Source organism: Diospyros lotus, chromosome 3, assembly GCF_014633365.1.
Source record: "Diospyros lotus cultivar Yz01 chromosome 3, ASM1463336v1, whole genome shotgun sequence".
Classification (NCBI taxonomy): domain Eukaryota; kingdom Viridiplantae; phylum Streptophyta; class Magnoliopsida; order Ericales; family Ebenaceae; genus Diospyros; species Diospyros lotus.
Genome location: NC_068340.1, coordinates 1,003,339 through 1,022,199, shown reverse-complemented (window position 1 = coordinate 1,022,199; position 18,861 = coordinate 1,003,339). Strand labels below are relative to the sequence as shown.

General features: G+C 35.1%; 3 protein-coding genes across 4 annotated transcripts; 1 reads left to right on the top strand and 2 right to left on the bottom strand.

Annotated features, from left to right (window-relative positions):
- Positions 1-5,200: 5,200 nt before the first annotated feature.
- On the bottom strand, positions 5,201-6,947 carry LOC127798061 (gibberellin 2-beta-dioxygenase 2-like). The gene is made up of 3 exons (XM_052331359.1): positions 6,414-6,947; positions 5,629-6,004; positions 5,201-5,519 (listed from the first exon to the last, which is right to left on the bottom strand). Exons 1-3 carry the CDS (start codon positions 6,818-6,820, stop codon positions 5,235-5,237), a joined length of 1,068 nt encoding a protein of 355 aa, XP_052187319.1. The 5' UTR covers positions 6,821-6,947; the 3' UTR covers positions 5,201-5,234.
- Positions 6,948-9,503: 2,556 nt separating this feature from the next.
- On the top strand, positions 9,504-11,230 carry LOC127796693 (galactinol synthase 2). The gene is made up of 4 exons (XM_052328983.1): positions 9,504-9,923; positions 10,124-10,444; positions 10,538-10,672; positions 10,803-11,230. The coding sequence occupies exons 1-4, from the start codon at positions 9,600-9,602 to the stop codon at positions 11,058-11,060; spliced, it is 1,038 nt and encodes a 345-aa protein (XP_052184943.1). The 5' UTR covers positions 9,504-9,599; the 3' UTR covers positions 11,061-11,230.
- Positions 11,231-11,809: 579 nt separating this feature from the next.
- LOC127796692 (ADP-ribosylation factor) lies at positions 11,810-17,263 on the bottom strand. Of its 2 annotated transcripts, none has more exons than XM_052328981.1 (7): positions 17,096-17,263; positions 15,082-15,236; positions 14,690-14,760; positions 12,632-12,751; positions 12,389-12,507; positions 12,141-12,222; positions 11,810-12,030 (listed from the first exon to the last, which is right to left on the bottom strand). In XM_052328981.1, the coding sequence occupies exons 2-7, from the start codon at positions 15,227-15,229 to the stop codon at positions 12,025-12,027; spliced, it is 546 nt and encodes a 181-aa protein (XP_052184941.1). In that variant the 5' UTR covers positions 15,230-15,236; positions 17,096-17,263; the 3' UTR covers positions 11,810-12,024. The 2 variants fall into 2 exon arrangements, with proteins under 2 accessions (XP_052184941.1, XP_052184942.1); XM_052328982.1 differs by having other exon boundaries at positions 15,082-15,243; positions 17,096-17,250.
- Positions 17,264-18,861: the final 1,598 nt, after the last annotated feature.

Sequence of the window (18,861 nt, the reverse complement as noted above, 5' to 3'; positions counted from 1 at the left end):
TACTCCTTACCCTGCGCAATTAAATTATACAAAAAAAAGAAATAAGAGACGTTTTTAATAAGAAACGGAAACGTAAAAACGACATCTTTTACAAAAAAAAAGAAAAGGAGTAAAAAATAAAAATACCAGATAAATTGTAAATTTTAAAAGTATAAGAATTTTTTATAAATATAATTTTTAATATAAAAAATTATTCAAAGAAAAATAATAAACATAAATTTTATAATGTATTAAAAATATATATACATATATATATATGTTATTAAGTTACTAATTACTTAACTTTGCATATATATACATAAATATATATAACTAGTTGGGCGCCCGAAAAAGAAATGAGGAAGTTGGGGATATGTGCAACCTAATTGGGCGTAGAAATGCATTTCTGGTTGGAAACGCGTTTTCAGCTACATTTCTTAAATTCTGAAACGGCCCGAAACTTTTTAAAAATTACACAAATGGCCCAAAAAAGTTTTAGGCCGTTTTTCTCATTTTCGAAATGGGAAACAGTTCAAAAACACCGAAACGACGCCTCCAAGCCGTTTTCATACTTCACAACTGCGCAGTGAAGTAAAATCTCCACCTACGATTTATTTTCTTTATCGAAATCGAGAACATAAGTGAGGAACCGCGCAAAGACGATAATCTCAAAATATATCTTGAATTTTTGTTAATTTTTTATTTAATCTTATTTTAAGAGTATTTTAATTTATGTATAATACTTTAAGATTTGTTGTAATTATATCCTAATTTACTTTGCCATATATATCTTTGGCGACATAGCAAGATGACCTGACACATTGATATGTTTCAATACTGATTTGTCAAACCAATTCATTCAAAACTTTAAAATAGCACCATTTGAAACACAAATTTAACCCTTTTCTTTGTAAGGAACGACGACATTTTTCAATTACCATCGATACGATAAGAACCCTAATTTGCTTTCTTTTCCGTTTGAGCAATGAAAAAAAACAGCTCAAGCTTCCAAGGTTCGTCTTCTTCACATAGTTTCAACATATCAGCTTCTCTCATCGTTTTAGCATAGATAACATAGACATATGCCAAAGTAAATTATAATATAATTGTAACTAATTTTAAAGCATTAGACATAAATTGAAATAATTTTTAAAACAGGATTAAATTAAAAATTAGTGAAAAGTTCATCCAATCAAGTGATTAGGCATTTTTTAAAATTCTGTGAAATTTTCTATATTTTAATAATATCTTCTTAATTTTGTATTGTCTTAATATTTTATTTTTCAAAACAGTTAATATTTTATATTTTATTCATTATCTAATTATATCACTCCACCTAAATGCATTTTTATATGACTATTGTCTAAAAAATTAAATTTAAACTGTTAAATGTATTTCTTAACTTATATTTGTTACACCCACCCATATTTATAATTGCAAGGACTTGTCTTTTATTTTGAAAAATTATTAAAAAAATTCTCACAAGCTATAAAATTTTATCACTTACTGCCCGTCGATAAATAATTTTAATTTTTAAATTAACAACAATATCCACTTGGCATAGGCTTTTTAATGTTTTATTAATATTATAAAACAGTCTTAAAATACTTTTTAAGGTTGCGTTTGTAATGCCCCGTTTTTCGAGTGCGCTATAATTCAGGATAATTTTGAGATAATAATTTTTTTTTTCTAAAACTATTGCTAAACCATATCGTTACTCTTATCCATCCCAAAATTTTCATTCATTTATCTTTAAGGAGAATCATCATAAATATCAAACGTGTAACATCACGTTCGAGCGATAGGAAGGACCGGAACAACTTATCCTGATGGACCTACACGAACTTCCCAGGGGGTCACCCATCCCTGATTACCCCAGGTCAAGCACGCTTAACGTAGGAGTTCTTTGCCAACATTCGGCCCAAAAGATATCCAGCTGATATTGTTTCCTTCCTTACACTATCGTCGATATATACTAACTTCTTTGGGCTCTTGGGGTATTACATTCTCCCTCCCTTGAGCACATGACGTCCTCGTCATGCGACCTTACAACCGGTCCCAGATCTCCCCCCGATGCATGGCCGATGTGGGATTTGCCTAAGGTGCCTACACGCACCCCCCTTAGGGACTCAGCTTCCTCGCTGAGGTTTACCCCACCACCGCGCTCAGAGGCTCGGGGGTCGGCTCTGATACCATTTGTAACATCCCGTTCGAGCGATAGGAAGGACCAGAACAACTTACCCTGATGGACCTACACGAACTTCCCAGGGAGGTCACCCATTCCTGGATTACCCCAGGTCAAGCACGCTTAACTTGGGAGTTCTTTGCCAACATTCAGCCCAAAAGGTATCTAGCTGGTGTTGTTTCCTTCCTTACACTATCCTCGATATATACTAACTTCTTTGGGCTCTTGGGGTATTACAAAACGGAAGTTAGAATCGAACCTAATATCATAACATTAATCATAAATAAATTCTTATATCACGGAAATATAAATTTCTCAACATGACTTAATACATAACATAAGTTATCAACTAACATTAACCCTAAATAGAGTTCTACATCATCATTTCTTAAAACATTCAGAATTCGAAATAGCAGAACTTAAATACATGGGTTACATAACATACATTTAACTCATCATACAATTTGCTAAGTGTCATTTTATACCTCATTCATCATCGTTTTTGCTACAATCTTCATCTGGAACGTTTGAATATTCCAGGGGTAAAGCTCAAGTTAGAAGATGAATAATCTAAGTAAGGGAACAAAACATTTAATGTTCATTGTGTATACAATGCACATAACATCATAACTTTTATATTTTGATCGATTGCACCTTAAGATTACACGTTATTTTTGTAGTCTCTTTGCCAGACCGGGGTGTATGAGTGCACCATTGGCAAAGTAAAGGCATCAATACCTAATCTCAAACCCATACAACGTATGACTGTGAATCTCATCATACTCATATGCATATTTCATAAATTAAAACATGTAAATGCAATCTACATGACATACTCACAATAAAGCATGACAACATGATAAGATCATAAAACTAAATCCAGTTGCAAAGTACCACTTACCTTACAAAAAGACAATTTTGCCCTTAGCAAAATTTTGCCTCAAATTCGCATCGGACTTTCAATCGTACTCAATTATGAACCTTGACGTACCCTGACCATCATAATTACTTAAAAAAAATTAAATTTATATTTTTTTCTAATTTCTCCCATTGCCTCATATTATTTCCCTAAGATTATGAAATAAATATTTTCTCATAAATTTTTCTCAATTTCTCTTCATAATAATTCCTAAAATAATATTCCTAAGCCCTAGAAATTTCCTCATAATTTTCAAAATCTATGTTCTATTTATTTCTCATTTTCTCTTTAATTTTCAAGCATTTATTGTCTCAAAAATCCATAATAAATACCAATCATGCATTTCTCTTTCAATTTCATCATCAATAATTTTAAAACATCATTCTCATATTTTTAAAAAATTTTAAGATAACTTACCTTCTTGCGGAGCGATTCGATATTCTTCTATACTACAACAAATCCTCGGTTTGCATATCTAACAATGCATTCTACCATAAATTTTCACACGAACTACTAAACCTAACCTATAAGATTTTTCTCTATATTTTCTTTTTTTTCTATTTATTTCTTTCCATTTTTCAAATCTCTCTCTCACTCTCAAATCTTTCTTCTTACAACATTTCTCTCTCTAATTTAGGTTCTCAAACCTTTTAATTTTCCTCTATTTATAGAAGGTTAAATTAACCTTAACATAATTATAGTGACCCACTATCTTTAATTATTTTGTCACATTTTTTAATTATTTTTTACTAAATTTCTCCCATAATTTTCAATTATTTGTCCACACCCTACTTTGTCTCCCATACTTCTCTATTATTTCACCTATTATATTTGATTATTTGTCTACACCTTACTTTGTCTCCCATATTTTTCAATTATTTCACCTTTTATCTTTAATTATTTTGTCACATTTCTTAATTATTTTTTACTAAATCTCTCCTATAATTTTTAATTATTTGTGCACACCCTATTTTGTCTCCAACATTTCTCAATTATTTCACCCATTGTCTTTAATTATTTGTCCACACTCTACTTTGTCTCTCATATTTCTCAATTATTTCACCCATTATATTTAATTATTGTTTCACATTTCTTAATTATTTTTCACCAAATCTTACCCATAATTTTTAATTATTTCTCCACACTCTACTTTGTCTCTCAAATTTCTCAATTATTTCACCCACTATCTTTAATTATTTTGTCACCTTAATTATTTTTCACTAAATATTATTTTGAATAGATTATTCTTTTATTTAGTTCATTAATTTTAAACCTATTTTCTTAACCAATTTACTTAACTTTGTATTTTTTCCAACTTAGCCCACTAACTCTAAGCCCATTTACTTATCATTTATTTTTTCAATTTAGCCTACTAACTCTAAACCCATTATTTTTCTCAATTATAATCTGTAATAGATGTCAAAAAATATTTTAAATAAAAAAATAATTATTATTATTCTTAAAATATTAGGATATTAGAGCATTTATTCAAATGAGTAAGATAAACTGTATTAAAATATGGTTGGAATACTTTTCAAATCAAGATATAAAATGATTAAAATAAGTCTAAAAAATATTTCAAAATTTTATTAATCTGTTTGTTAAATTTTTTGAAAAACTCAGGAGAATATATGCATCAATTTTTCTTATATATAAAGTCTAAAATAATTTATTCGAGTGAAAGAGTGATAAATTTATCTAAAAGTCCAAAATAACTTATTCATAATTTTTTTATAAATAAATTTAATAAATATAATAAAAAATATTTTTACTTAAAATATTTTTATTTTTTTTAACCTATATCTTAATTAACAAATATTACTTAAATTGTAAAAACCATCGAGAAATATTTTTTTGTTGTCTTTCCCAACATTTCAATATAAAAAACTTTCTTAAAATGGCAAAGGTGTGCTTTAAAGTTCTCTCTCATTATCTCTCACCTTATGTCTTTCTTTCTCTGTCGACCTTTCATCTCTAGTGATGACAGGTGGAAGGAAGGAAGACGACGAGCTTGGCGTGGGGAAGAGATTGTCACAATGAACCATAGCGTTGAAAACAGTATCAGAAGACATTTTGCAATTTTCAAACATCAGATATAAACAAACTAATTCCAGCAAACATCTGATCTCTGAACAAGAGTACTAATTCCCGTTAATTATTAGGATGAGGAGGAGGAGGAGGGGGAGTGGCCTTGAAGAGGTGGAGACGGGGATCTCCTAAACGCAGAGAGTAGGCAGCCTTCTTGAATTGAGCCCAAGTGAAGGGCTTGTACTGAATAATGGGGGTGTGCCTGTGTGAGTGCATCTCCGGCAGAGCCGAAATCCATGCGTTCAGCGGGGGAGCCCCGAAATACAACATCGACTGTCTGCCCTTGCCCTTGCCTTTGCCCACCACCACTCTGTGTCTGGCGCTCACAAACCGCCCGTTTGTCATCGCCTTCATTCATCAACACACCAAACAACTCACAACCAGGAATATATACGTGTGCGTGTGGATGGGTTGATTAAGAAGCTTAATTAATTAATTTTAGTAGTTGATTACCCACCTGCAAAGCGTCCCCCACAAAGACGCAGAACTGAGTGGGGTCAGAAGGCACAGGGACCCACAAGCCATCGTCCAAACAAATTTGAAGGCCTCCGACGTCGTTGGATCTGAGGAGGGTCAAGATCTGAGGGTCAGAATGCTCCCCAAATCCCGTACGTTCGGGAGGAGTAGCAGTAATAATATTAGTACGAGGAGGAGGAGCAGGAGGAGGAGGAGGAGGAGGATAGTGATTGAGCCTGAAGCAGGAGTCGCTGTGGACGTCTGTGATGAGCCTACTCAACGCCCATTTGTCTTCTAACAGTAGTCCTTCACCCACTAGATCAAGAATTTCACTGCCCAGCTGCCTCACCGCTTCTATGTATTCATTCACTGCACAGCTGCATATATGTTTACAGGTATATTATGCCAATGAATTCCCCATTTTTCCCAATTAATACTTAATTTCCAACAAACCAATAATATATCTGTGTAACACGTAATACGATCCATATATATTCAGTACGTACTACTAGCTTTGGCACCCTCCCTTCAACTTGTAATATATATAATATACTATGATGATAAGGGATATATCATATATATATATATATATATTCTCATGCATGATATATATATGTATATATATGGAATGCTTCAAAACTCAAAATGCATGGGGAGAGTAGGAGCAACAGTGGGAAGAGAAGGAGCAACAATGGGATTTCTATATACATATATATATATATATGTAAAATTATTATCTTAATTATATATATCATCAAGTTTCATGATTGATAGATCGATAGATACCTGAACTTTGTTGGGTTGGCGGAGATAGCGTGAGACCCCTGAGAGACGGAGTGTGGGTTGGCGTGGAGAAGAAGATACTCGAGCTCGCCCATGTCGCCGTTGAAGCCGATATTTCTGCAGCCATAGCCGAAGGGAGTCGGGGGACGAGCAGCAGCCTGCTGCTTCAGGGAAGCCGGCCGGGCAAAGAAATCAGCCGCTTCCCTTTCCATGCTGGCAATGATGTGCCGAGGAAAGCCATGGTTGACCACCTTGAAGAAGCCAAATTCTTCACATGCTTCCACGATTTTCTGGGACAAGAGAGACCTCTCAAGAGACAGATCAACTGTGGGAGGAATGTTCCCAACGGCCCTCGTCTTCTTAGTATTAGTCCTTAATATTAACGGACTTGTTGGAGGAGCCACAACCATATTCAAACTCAAAACTCTTTTAAGTGTATGTATGTATATATATATATATGTGTGTGTACCTTAAGAAGGGATCGACTTAAGGTGCAGTAGGAAGCTAAATACACAGAATTAATATATGTGGTTTGGTTTTAACTTTGCAGGGATGATCCATCACACGCTAGCTTCAAGAAGTCTTACTATATATATACAGATGAGACATACATGTACAGATGGGTATCTAAATAGCGTTTGAGATTGACTTTTTAGGCAGAGTTAGCTGCCGTTTGTCCCCATTCCATTTCCCTCCTTTGATCTTTCTCCGACAAACGCCCCTTTCTTTTTCGTCTAGCTGCCTGCCTGCCTGCTTCCACGTGGGGCGGCTCCGTCGCCTGAATTGATCACCTAGCTAGCTAGGTGTCAATTCGACTTTATTACACCTATATATTATCATCTCATTATCTTACAAAATTTTGTATACTCAACTCAAGTCAATCAATATTAATGTTTATTTAATTAAAACTGCATGGAGGCAATAGGCAAAGTGTTTGAAGGATCGACGATCGATCGATGGAGCACATGCAAAGAGCTCGCAAATTGCTGCAAATTAAACGGAAGACCCAACAGTTATACATATATATATAATAATTAAAGATACTGGTTTAAGTAATAACGTCCTTATATTTAATTAGGATTTTTAGTATTTAAATATTTTTTATTAACTAATGATAGATAGATATATTGTGTTTGAATTAACTATTTAATAAACTAATAAAATCAATTGTTTGAATTTTGAAAATAAGATATATTAAATATATAATATTTTATCTAAAAATAAGTATATTAATTTATTATTATTTAGAGAATAATATATAGTTAATTAGCTAGGGTTTCCCAATAATTAATAATTAATATATAATTGGGACATAGAATTAATTATATTTAATTATAAATGGAAAGAAATATATATATACGTTTGGTGGGGGCGCATGTCAAACTCCCTGCCGTATAAGATTGTTAATTAAATAATCAATTAGAACAGCAACTTTATAATTACAAGCCACCAGCAGCAGCAGCAGCAGCAAATAAGCACCTTCCAACCCACCAAACAGCAATTATATATGATTGATTGAGTGATTATGGTTGTTGATCATTTAATTAATTGTTTTAATATTTATATATGTCTTGCATATATATAATGGTAACAAAGTTGTTAGAAGATGATTTTTGATAATATTTTTTTATCTAAAAGTATTACAAAGATATTATTTTTCAAAATGAAAACTACTATATATATATATATTTATATTTCATCATCCCTACGAATTGGTGGTGATATATATATTTGTTATACGCTATTCTCACATCACCCCTTTTAGGGGCCAGGCTTAGTCCAATGGGCCGGTCCAATCACCCAGAGCTTGAAAAATCTCGATAACCTCGTCAAGCAAAATTCATACACCACCGAAGCTCGAAACCCATAAAGCAAGTACCTTGCGAGCTCCTGATAAATCCCCTAGCGAGCTCTTGACGATCGACTAACAAGCTCGCTATAAAACCCTCAGTTCGTTGTACCACCTAGGTCGCTGGGCTAAAATCATCAGCTCGCATAAGTGGTAAAGCTGTTGAGAAGTTAGAGGTAGGGACTATTCACTTTACCTACAATAGTCGTCCATACCCCTTGTAATGAGGATCTCACTCCAGGTTTTGTGTAAAAGATAAGGGCTGTTTGTCCCCCATTACACAATCATTGTATTTCTATATGTTATCTAAATTGTAAAAGTCCCTCAATATAAATGAGAATTGTAGATATCATGAGGGGATAAGGAGAATAATCAGATACCGTCATTTTAAGGAATGATCAGAGTGCGGTCGTGGAGTAGGTACCGTTTTGACCGAACCATGTAAAAATTCTGGTGTCGATTCACTTTCGAGATCTTTTGTTTTCTTCTTTTTTTGCACTTTGGACTTACCGCGGCCCAAAAACGAATCAGAGTCGGCTGAAATTGAACATCGACAATATTCATGTTATAATTATGTTTTTTTCTTTATTTTTGGTTATGAGGCCTCGTGCAATCCAACTTTGTTAATTAAATATTTGTTACGTATTTATAATATTTATAAATATAGTAATATACTTAATTATTAAATAATTTTTATTAATATTACCCTCGGAACATAACCCAGCATAACGATCCACTGTGTTTAAGAATGAGCCCAAGTATTCCAAATGGCCGACACGGCCCCACTGTTCGGTAGGCCCATAATGAGCCTACATAGGCCCAAATTGTTTAAAAAGTTGTAACTGGGCCCACAGAGCTTAGTAGAAGATCCGAAAATGAAGACTCAGCCAGATGTTTGGAGCGAGGAGAGATAGAGAGAGTATTAGCTAGAAGCGTCTTGAGTCTCTTGACTCCCAAGATTTCAAAAGTGTTTTGAGTCAAATGAAAGGAAAAGATGGATTGACCCGTGAGCTGTGACAAAGTCCAGGTGCGATTACCGAACAGCACCTCCGGAGAGCTTCTAGTGTGTTCCATGCTTTCTTTATCAAAATCTAGTTTTCTGCAAGAACTTTCTGGGAACCCCACTGTCAGCCGTCGGATCGAACCATCAGACACGTGTCGGCACTCAACCCAAAATCACCGGATGATCACACTTCAGTCTATATAAACGCCTCTTCGTCTCGTCTTCCTAGTAACCAGGAAGCCCTCTCGACCATCCTCCAATTGTTGCCACTCAAATTGAAGCGCCCCCCCTCTCTGTAAATTTATATACATACAAAAAGGTTCGCTTGAGGTTTGCTATGGCTCCGGAAATGGTTGGCAAATCCCCTGCCTTTGGCAAGACCGTGACGGCGTCGCCGAGCAGAGCGTATGTCACGTTCTTGGCTGGGAACGGAGACTACGTGAAAGGGGTCGTTGGGCTGGCGAAGGGACTTAGGAAGGTGAAGACGTCCTACCCCCTTGTTGTGGCGGTTCTGCCGGACGTCCCGGAGGAGCACCGCCGCATGCTGGAGGCCCAGGGCTGCATCGTCAGGGAGATCGAGCCTGTGTACCCGCCAGAGAACCAGACCCAGTTCGCTATGGCCTACTACGTCATCAACTACTCTAAGCTTCGTATCTGGGAGGTACAATCCGAGCTGTAATTTCCTTCCTTCCTCGTCTCACCGTATAATTGCACGTGTCTTCTACGTGTCACATGGCCTACGTCGAAATTGTTATCTTCGTTTGATGGGTGTTTTATCATTATTATTACTTCTAAAGATGGACTTCTTTTAGTATTGCTAATCGATCGGAATCTTTCGTTTTTGTTGGTGTGGGAATGCAGTTTGTAGAGTACAGCAAGATGATATACCTGGACGGGGATATCCAAGTTTTTGATAACATTGACCACCTCTTCGACTTGCCGGACGGTTATTTCTACGCCGTGATGGACTGCTTCTGCGAGAAAACGTGGAGCCACACTCCGCAGTACAAGATCGGATACTGCCAACAGCGGCCGGAGAAGGTGAAGTGGCCGGCGGAGATGGGTCAGTCCCCATCTCTCTACTTCAACGCCGGCATGTTCGTGTTCGAACCCAGCCTCTCCGCCTATCACAATCTCTTGGCCACGCTCAAGGCCACGCCGCCTACTCCTTTTGCAGAGCAAGTAATCACCAAATGCCATTCCATTTCCACAATTAATAGAGTTCATTCATCGATCGGATTACTAATTGGTGATGTGGTGTCATTAATTTTGCAGGACTTTTTGAACATGTATTTCAGGGATATCTACAAGCCCATTCCTCTGATCTACAACCTGGTTCTGGCAATGCTGTGGCGGCATCCGGAGAATGTAGAGCTTGATCAAGTGAAAGTTGTGCACTACTGCGCTGCGGTACGTACGCTTGCTTATGTACATGGTGAATCGATCGATCGATGGATCATCATCATGGTCATCACTTTGGTTGGCAATATACCATTGATTTTGCTTAACTTGAAAAGGAAATGCTTATTATTATAAGCAGGGATCGAAGCCATGGAGGTATACAGGGAAGGAAGAGAACATGCAGAGGGAGGACATCAAGATGCTGGTGAAGAAATGGTGGGACATCTACAACGACGACTCCTTGGATTACAAGAAACCTGCTGCAGCTGCTCGTGCGGTGGCCGACGGAGGCGGCCATGCGACGGTGGAGCCTGTGAAGTTGCAGCCGCTGATAGCCGCAGCAATGTCGGAGGCTGGCGCAGCCGTCCAATATGTGACCGCCCCTTCAGCGGCTTGACATTTACTACTACTAACTACTGTTTAGTTTGTCACTTGTACGAGGGATCATTCATGATCATGGACGTGTCTGTGTCAAATCTATGGTGTCTCGTACGTCTAAAGTACTGCTGGCACTTGTGGGCATCAATTAGCCAATACATGAGCGATTCAATCGTTATTTATACTGAAGATCTGATGAGTGTCTACCAATTTACATGTATAAAAGCCAAGATCCTTAGCTTCATTTGCCAACAAGGAATAAAGACGCGAATATTGCAATTCCATGAAGAAAAGTGCCCACTTCGGATCTGATTTGATTCGATTGTTTCGTAATTTGTTAGTTTGTTCTACAACACATTAATAGCCAAAAATAAAACAAGATAATATCCCACATAACTAGGTAGTGGTAAGCCTGCGGTTAGATTTAGGTGGCTAGCTATTATGTTGTTTTTAAAGCAGTGGAAAAAAAAAGAATTTTTAAATAATTAATCATCAACCTCCTGCTGCTTGACAAGTACAAAGTGGGTCGTGTTTGTAGGCTGTACCTTTTAAAGGGGAAGTGAGTTATTATGGAAATTGGTTAATAAAAATGAAAGCTTTTATTAATTAACAATATATATGGTATGGCTGTAAAGGGGTGAAATTAAACTGTCAAAACTGAAGCCCATTTCAAGCTAGGAAATATATAATACCCTGGCCTCTTTGCCTCCGCAACCCACCTCATTCACGGACAACATATTAAAATTATAATGAAACCACCAAACTATATAATATAAACTAGGAAGAATAAAATATTGACCAAATATTACTGGAACTACAAGCAAGAGTTGATAATGTTTGCACCAGAAAAAAAAAAAAAAAGCCCTCTCATGGTAAAGTAGGTGACAAATTGACAATGTTGAATATCACAACACCGAGGAAATATTTTTAACTCTCTATTTAAGTACTACCACGGGATCAATATCCTCCTCCATCCAAGCTGTCTATGCCTGTACATGATGCAAAGCCAAAGAAATTAACAGGGAGCAAATGAAAATCCGCATAAAAAGTGGGAGATAATGTCATAATGTCAGAATTATGTTGTTCATGACTTTAAGACCTTATTTGCAATGTTGTTTGAGAGCCAGTCCAGTCCTTCATACAGTCCTTCCCCAGAAGTGGCACACGTGCTCTGGATGTACCTAAAGCATCCAACAAATCATAAAAAGAAAGAAAGAAAGAAAGAAAGAAAAAAAAATGAGGTTTAAACTCAATTTGTCTAAGTTGTCATGCTATCCCAGTGCTTATAACATTACTAACAGGGCAAGGGGCCCAGTCCAAGAAACAGAGATGCAATATTTCATTTACCAGTGACGTTGACGGAGGGAGTGAAGGCCAAGCTTATCAGTTATCTCAGCAGCATTCATTGCATTTGGAAGATCTTGCTTGTTAGCAAATACGAGTAGGACAGCATCCCTCAGCTCATCCTGCACTTAGCCAACCAGTTTTAATTACCAAAGAGCCAGTGGACAAGTCCCTCCAACTCATTTACAGTACTAACTTATCTTGCATGCATGCACCCAACCATTGAAATCAGAAACTCTCTCCTACCTCATTTAACATTCTATGCAGCTCATCCCTTGCTTCAACCACACGATCTCGGTCATTGCTATCAACCACAAAGATAAGTCCCTGTGTGTTTTGAAAGTAATGTCTCCACAAAGGCCGGATCTGTAGAAACAATGTTATACAGTCATCCACACAGTTGATTGAGCACCATATAGCTATCAAATTTATATAGAACTCTCAAGTATCTAGATGATGGTCAACCATGAGAAATTACAGATCAGAAAAGTTTCCCTGAGTTTATACATCAATAGAAAATAGATTTTAAAAAGACAGGCACAAGTGGAACAATCTGCACTTGATGGCCCACAAGCATCGCCCGCACCACATGCGGCAATATTTTTTAGGTCACGATAAAGCCTCTTAAGCTATTATATGACTCAGCCAGGAGTGTAGGCATCAGTGTCTGATTTATTTAATAGTAAAAGCAGAATGACATTTAGGAAGAGCTTTTCTATGCATAGAATAAATGACTTGTAAATATTTCATGTAAAAAAAAGAGTTCCTTAGCTAACATACTTGTTAACTTTAAATGTACTGAACATGTCAGTGTATGCCCATATCTGTGCCAATGATCAAGTTCTGATACGGGTTTCACAAAGCAATGAAGAGCCCATGCACAGCGCTGTAGGGTGTTCGTGCTATACAGCATGAATTTAGACAAGATCATGAAAACTCCAATTTTCAACTCAAAATATCGGCCACCAAGGGGCATTTCCCTATCCCCTAGATAACCAATGAAGAGTACAAAATTGTTGCTGTGTGTACTTTTAGCATAGTATGTCCACTATATCAAACCATCACCAGGCCAATGCATCTATTCTTGAGCATAAATTATGCAAGCACATTTAGATGTTTACATTTCTAACTAAGATGCATAAATTGAGAAAACATGCCTAAATTGTCTAGCAATTTAAAATTCCACCATGTTATGGTTGAAAAGAAGAACATGAAGAAGGAGCATTGGCAGAGGAGCTAAGCCAGTCAATAAGCTAATTTTATCTGTTGTGTTGAGGGCTAATTGACACTAACTGAATCCTCCAAAGTGACATACTAGCAACTGCAGTTTCTTAACAACAAAGTTTCAGTCATTTTTTCTCATGTTTGGCAGACTGGTTTCCCCTAGATCAAATTTTAATCTTTCTAGTAATGCGGGATTCAGGTGTGAGATCATAGGAGCAACAGAGCATGCACCCATTATAGGGTGAAACCCACTAAACACTCCTTCCATAATCAGAGCCTTAAAATGATTGAGCATCTGCTGGGCATTGTCCAATTACCAAATGGAGAGAACTAAAGTGCCCATTAACTACTCATACTTAGACAAGCAAATTTTAACTTGCCATTTACCAGAAATGGTGGCAAACAAGCAGACTCGAAAAAATGCAAAGGAGCCTGAAACTAGAATACCTCATCTAATAATGAGCAAACTTGTCAACCAGACAAAAAAGAAGGGGGAAATTGCTTGTAAAGACAAAATTTAGTATTCTTTAACTTGTTCAAAAAAAGAAAGGAAAAAAAAAATGAGCAAAACTTGTCAACCAGACTATAATACCTCATCTAATAATGAGCAAAACTTGTCAATCAGACAAAAAAGAAGGGAGAAATTGCTTGTAAAGACAAAATTTAGTATTCTTTAACTTGTTCAAAGAAAGAAAGGAAAAAAAAAAAAAAGAAGCAGCATGCAACATCATGTTGATGAATTGTACATAACTATTCTTTAACAATAAACTGATTTTTATCTATATATTGAACTGGCTTAGACACATTGAACACGACATTTGCAATGGAAGATCAATTAATACACGGTTGGTTGCCTAGCTGCTGAAAGAACAAACTGATACTTCAAATATCAGTTGATGATTCTTTAGTATACATTGGATGGAGTTGAGCTGATACCATTAAAACTACTTCCTATCCTATAATCTCATTGCAGAAGTGTAATGAAACCTAACTGCAGAATAGCGATCCAAATTAAAGATAAGCTTGGCAACTCACATCAAATTTCTTTGTTAACATCTAAGAATAATTAAGCCTACATACCTTGTCCTGGCCACCAACATCCCAAACAGTAAAGCTAATGTTCTTATACTCCACAGTCTCCACGTTAAATCCTGACCAAGTAATAAATTAGTAGGGCAGAGAAGAATTACTCTCCATTAAAGAATTGGCTTTCATAAAACGAAGGACTTAATTAGTGTTGGCATAACATGAGAGGTAAAACAACAATGACAACCACAAAAAGCCTTAATCCAACTGGGTAGGTTGGCTACATCACATGACAGAAAAAAAATATCCCATTCAAAGCTATGGTTGGCAAAAACAACCTTTGAGTAGGACATAATTAACTCTTTGGCAAAGACAGTTGAATAAGAAAATGTGTCATTAGATGAAACAGTTAGCAATCAGGAAATCTTAACTTCACAAGAACTTACCAATGGTCGGAATTGTGGTGACTATTTCTCCCAGCTTTAGCTTGTATAGAATAGTTGTCTTACCAGCTGCATCTAGACCCACCATCAGTATGCGCATCTCTTTCTTTGCAAACAGCCGACTGAAAAGCTTGGTGAAAGACAGCCCCATTTTGTTTCTGCAAACTCCAACATCACAAAAGTGTAGGCATAAATTTCAATCAACCAAAGTACTTTATCTGAACTGCCAAATGGCCCATAGTCACAAGTTTTCAACCAAAAACGCCCAGCAGTGATCTAGCAGTACAAATTGTATTATTCAAAGAACAATCAGAGGCTAAATACAAAAGATGGCGTTAACTTTTCAGCACTTGAACTTTTGGATGATAAATTACAAAAAGGACTCAATTTTGTAACAAACTTAGAAGTGAAAAGCATGATTGGCCTGAAATGCAGAATGCAAGAGTTGATATGATATAAGACCTGAAAATGCTCTACAATAATCATGACAAGATGAAAAGAGATTAAGGAGCGTATTCGATGCGGTAACAAGTATTGACCTGAAACATTAGAAAAGCAAAAGTTTGACGTGTAATTTTGAGGAAGTGTCTCAAAAGTAGGAGCACTATCTGAAGAAATGATCTTTACATCAGTGTTCTAAAATGCGGCGGCCTAAGAGTTCGACTGACCCTTGCCGCCACGAATACATGCAAGTTGGCATCCTAGGTGCCAGGCACAATTAATCAGGTCTAGGCAGCCGCCCAGGTGGGGCCTAGGCTGTCAAAACACAAAACAACGCCTTGGCACCATTTATATATATATATATATATTTTTTTTTTTCTGCCAATCAATCCATCTGATCTGTTTATATATATATAATATATAAGTTTCATTTGTCTTTTAACTTTGATTTATCTAAAAATGACATGAAATTACATCAAAAATTAAAAAAAAAAAAAAAGTCCGCCTAGGCCCTGCCTAGGCATCCTAGGTAAGAGGCCCCAATCTGACGCCCGACTAGCGCCTAGCACGTTTTAGAACATTGCTTTACATGCAATTAGAAAAATAATAATAATATAGAATGAAACAAAGTCTGAAACCTAAGCGTGATCTAGTTATTCATCTAGCAAGAAATACATTTACAAGAATTAAGAAACACAATGTACCAGGCCCACAATCTCTACCAAACTAAATAGAATAATCATCACAGGTACAAACTCCAACGATTCCAAAAAAAAAAGAAGCTGATCCAGGGGTGTGGTTTGGGAGAGTGGAAAGTAATGGAATTGGACGGAATGATGAGGGATGGTAATACTCTCTTTTTTGGGGAAGCCTATTAGTAATGGAATAGAAAGAGATGGGATGGAACCCGTTTCCATCTAATCTCCTCCAAATGAGCATATTTGGTCTACATTACTTTTCATCCCATCTTTTCCAAAACAAAGTGAAATAATCTTTCATTCCATTTCCTTCATTTCCATCCCATCCATTTGTAATCCATTCCATTCCTAAATCTCTCCCAAACACAGCCGAAATGCCCAGAAGCCAAATGCTGGATCCCATTGAACGAGATCCCAACAGATTATCGAACTAAACCTGCCGACTAACTAAGATCAAAGTACAATAAGGTAAAAATCCAAGCCTACAAACTAGCATACAAACCATAAATGAATTATTCAATATTCTGAATATAAAAGAACGAGAGATCTGAACAAGAAAAAAAATTAAAATCCAGTCAAGAATAACCATGAGATTTGTAATTTGACTATTATATATGAAATTCCGTATCGTCTTGAATGTCAATCGAACAATTCAATAAAATTTGAATCGACAGGCTCGCAGATCTAAGATGTGGCAACAAAATTCAACGAACGAAGATTCAAAAAAAAAAAAAACCCTGCGACGCTGCCCAAAATGATATGGAAAATCAAGTTTGGGTATATTTTGACATCAGAAAACAGATCGAAAAGCCTAGCTAGCGGGCTGAAATTCTAACGAATGAAGATCCAAAAACAAAAGGAAATGCATCTCTGATTACCAGATGAGAGCTAAACCAATCTCAGTTTCTCTCTGCCAAACTCTCCCAAGATGGAAGGGTCCTCCGATTATCAAAAAACAAATGAATGAATGGACGGACTGCTGCTTTTTAATAGATGGAGATGGAGACGGAGACGTAGAGAAATATCGAGTTAAACGGGTTTTCACTCGCTCGCTCCTCGTGCAGATGCGTCCGCCAGCTGATGATTTTACTTTGGTTAATTACACTAGACACCTGAAACTATCGCTAGTTTTCACTTTATGCCCTTTATTTTGATAAAATAAAATTAATAAATTGATAATATATTCCTTAGAGTTTGAATTTTTAGTCCTCGCATTTTTTAAATTTTACTTTTTAAAAATAGTATTTAAATTTGTTTAAAATAATTATGAGACTGTGTTAAGTAAATTGCCTATGCAACTTCTAAATTTTGGTTTTTTAGCTTTAACACCTTTTGATATTTATTCTTTTCAAATAAATCCCTAAACTTTCTTGAAATAACCACTATTTTCTTTTTTTACTTAATTAAACTACCAAAAAAATAAAAAAAGAATAAAATAATTTGTTTTAATGGATAATTAAAATGGGTGAAACTTAGGTTACATGAAAATAAAAATAGAAAACGAATATTATATGAAATAGAAATAAAGAAACGTTATTTTTAAAAAAAATAAAAAACACAAAAAATGTGTAAATAAAAAGATATATCTATTGACATTTTTATAAATATCATTTTTAATATAAAAAATTTAAAAAAATAATTATTCAATAAATTTCATAATATAATCAAACAAATTTTTAAAACAAATCCTAAAAAAAATACAAATTTTAAGCTAGATATGAAAAAAGATTTCATTCATACTCGTGGTAAAAATGCGTTTTCAAATCGAAAATATATTTTTTTTAATATTATAAAATAGTCATAATTTTTTTTTAAATTACAAAAGTGACCCAAAAACGTTTCTTGCCATTTTGAAAACAGGTTTCAAAAACGTCGAAACGCCACTCCCAAAAATTTTTCTGTCATAGGATGAAATAATAAAATGAATTTTTTTTTTTGTAAGTATACCTTTTTACTTTAAAGTAAACAAACAAACATGAAAATTTAAATTTAATAATAAAGGTAATATACTCAAAATAAAAAAATATATATTAACAAATCTTTTTTCTTCCATTTCTTACACCCTAAATTGGGAAGTAAGAAAAATAAAAATATATAAAACATTATATATAATATTGTTCATTTAATTCAAATGGAATCAAAATTGCCTTCTTCAAAATTTTAGACTCCTAGACTAAAGACCAAACTAATAAGGGTGAGAATCTAATCGAAATAATCAAATTTGATCCAAAGTAGTGGCGACTAATTTGATATATATTTTTTGAATATAAAATTTTAAAAAGTATACATATATATATCATTCAAACAAAAAAATTCTTAAAAAAATGAAATCTAAATAAGAATTAGCTTTCAACTATCAATATGGTGCAACATTTTAAATTAAATCAATTAACATCTAACTTCATGAAACAAATTAAACAATCACCAAATTCAACATTTAATTTAATATCAAAGTTAACAAAAATAAAACAATAACAAAATCTAACATTCAATAAATTTTTAAGCATTTTTCATCATTTTTAGAATATAAAATCCAATCGGTCTAGTTGATTTTTGATATTGGACTAGACTAGACCAAAAAACCTTTGGGTAAATTGGAGACCAAACTAAATTTTTAATTTAAATTAAAATTTGAACTCTCTAA

What these genes read in the sequence shown, in the direction of transcription:
- LOC127798061 (XM_052331359.1), bottom strand. Translation starts at nt 6,820, where the DNA reads ATGGTTGTGGCTCCTCCAACAAGTCCGTTAATATTAAGGACTAATACT. An exon ending in GCCAACCCAACAAAGTTCAG is followed by an intron (nt 6,005 to 6,413) that starts GTATCTATCGAT and finishes ACATATATGCAG; the next exon opens with CTGTGCAGTGAATGAATACA. An exon ending in TTGTGGGGGACGCTTTGCAG is followed by an intron (nt 5,520 to 5,628) that starts GTGGGTAATCAA and finishes TGATGAATGAAG; the next exon opens with GCGATGACAAACGGGCGGTT.
- LOC127796693 (XM_052328983.1), top strand. Translation starts at nt 9,600, where the DNA reads ATGGCTCCGGAAATGGTTGGCAAATCCCCTGCCTTTGGCAAGACCGTG. An exon ending in CTACTCCTTTTGCAGAGCAA is followed by an intron (nt 10,445 to 10,537) that starts GTAATCACCAAA and finishes TTAATTTTGCAG; the next exon opens with GACTTTTTGAACATGTATTT. An exon ending in TTGTGCACTACTGCGCTGCG is followed by an intron (nt 10,673 to 10,802) that starts GTACGTACGCTT and finishes TATTATAAGCAG; the next exon opens with GGATCGAAGCCATGGAGGTA.
- LOC127796692 (XM_052328981.1), bottom strand. Translation starts at nt 15,229, where the DNA reads ATGGGGCTGTCTTTCACCAAGCTTTTCAGTCGGCTGTTTGCAAAGAAA. An exon ending in CACCACAATTCCGACCATTG is followed by an intron (nt 14,761 to 15,081) that starts GTAAGTTCTTGT and finishes TTACTTGGTCAG; the next exon opens with GATTTAACGTGGAGACTGTG. An exon ending in TCCCTCCGTCAACGTCACTG is followed by an intron (nt 12,223 to 12,388) that starts GTAAATGAAATA and finishes TGGATGCTTTAG; the next exon opens with GTACATCCAGAGCACGTGTG.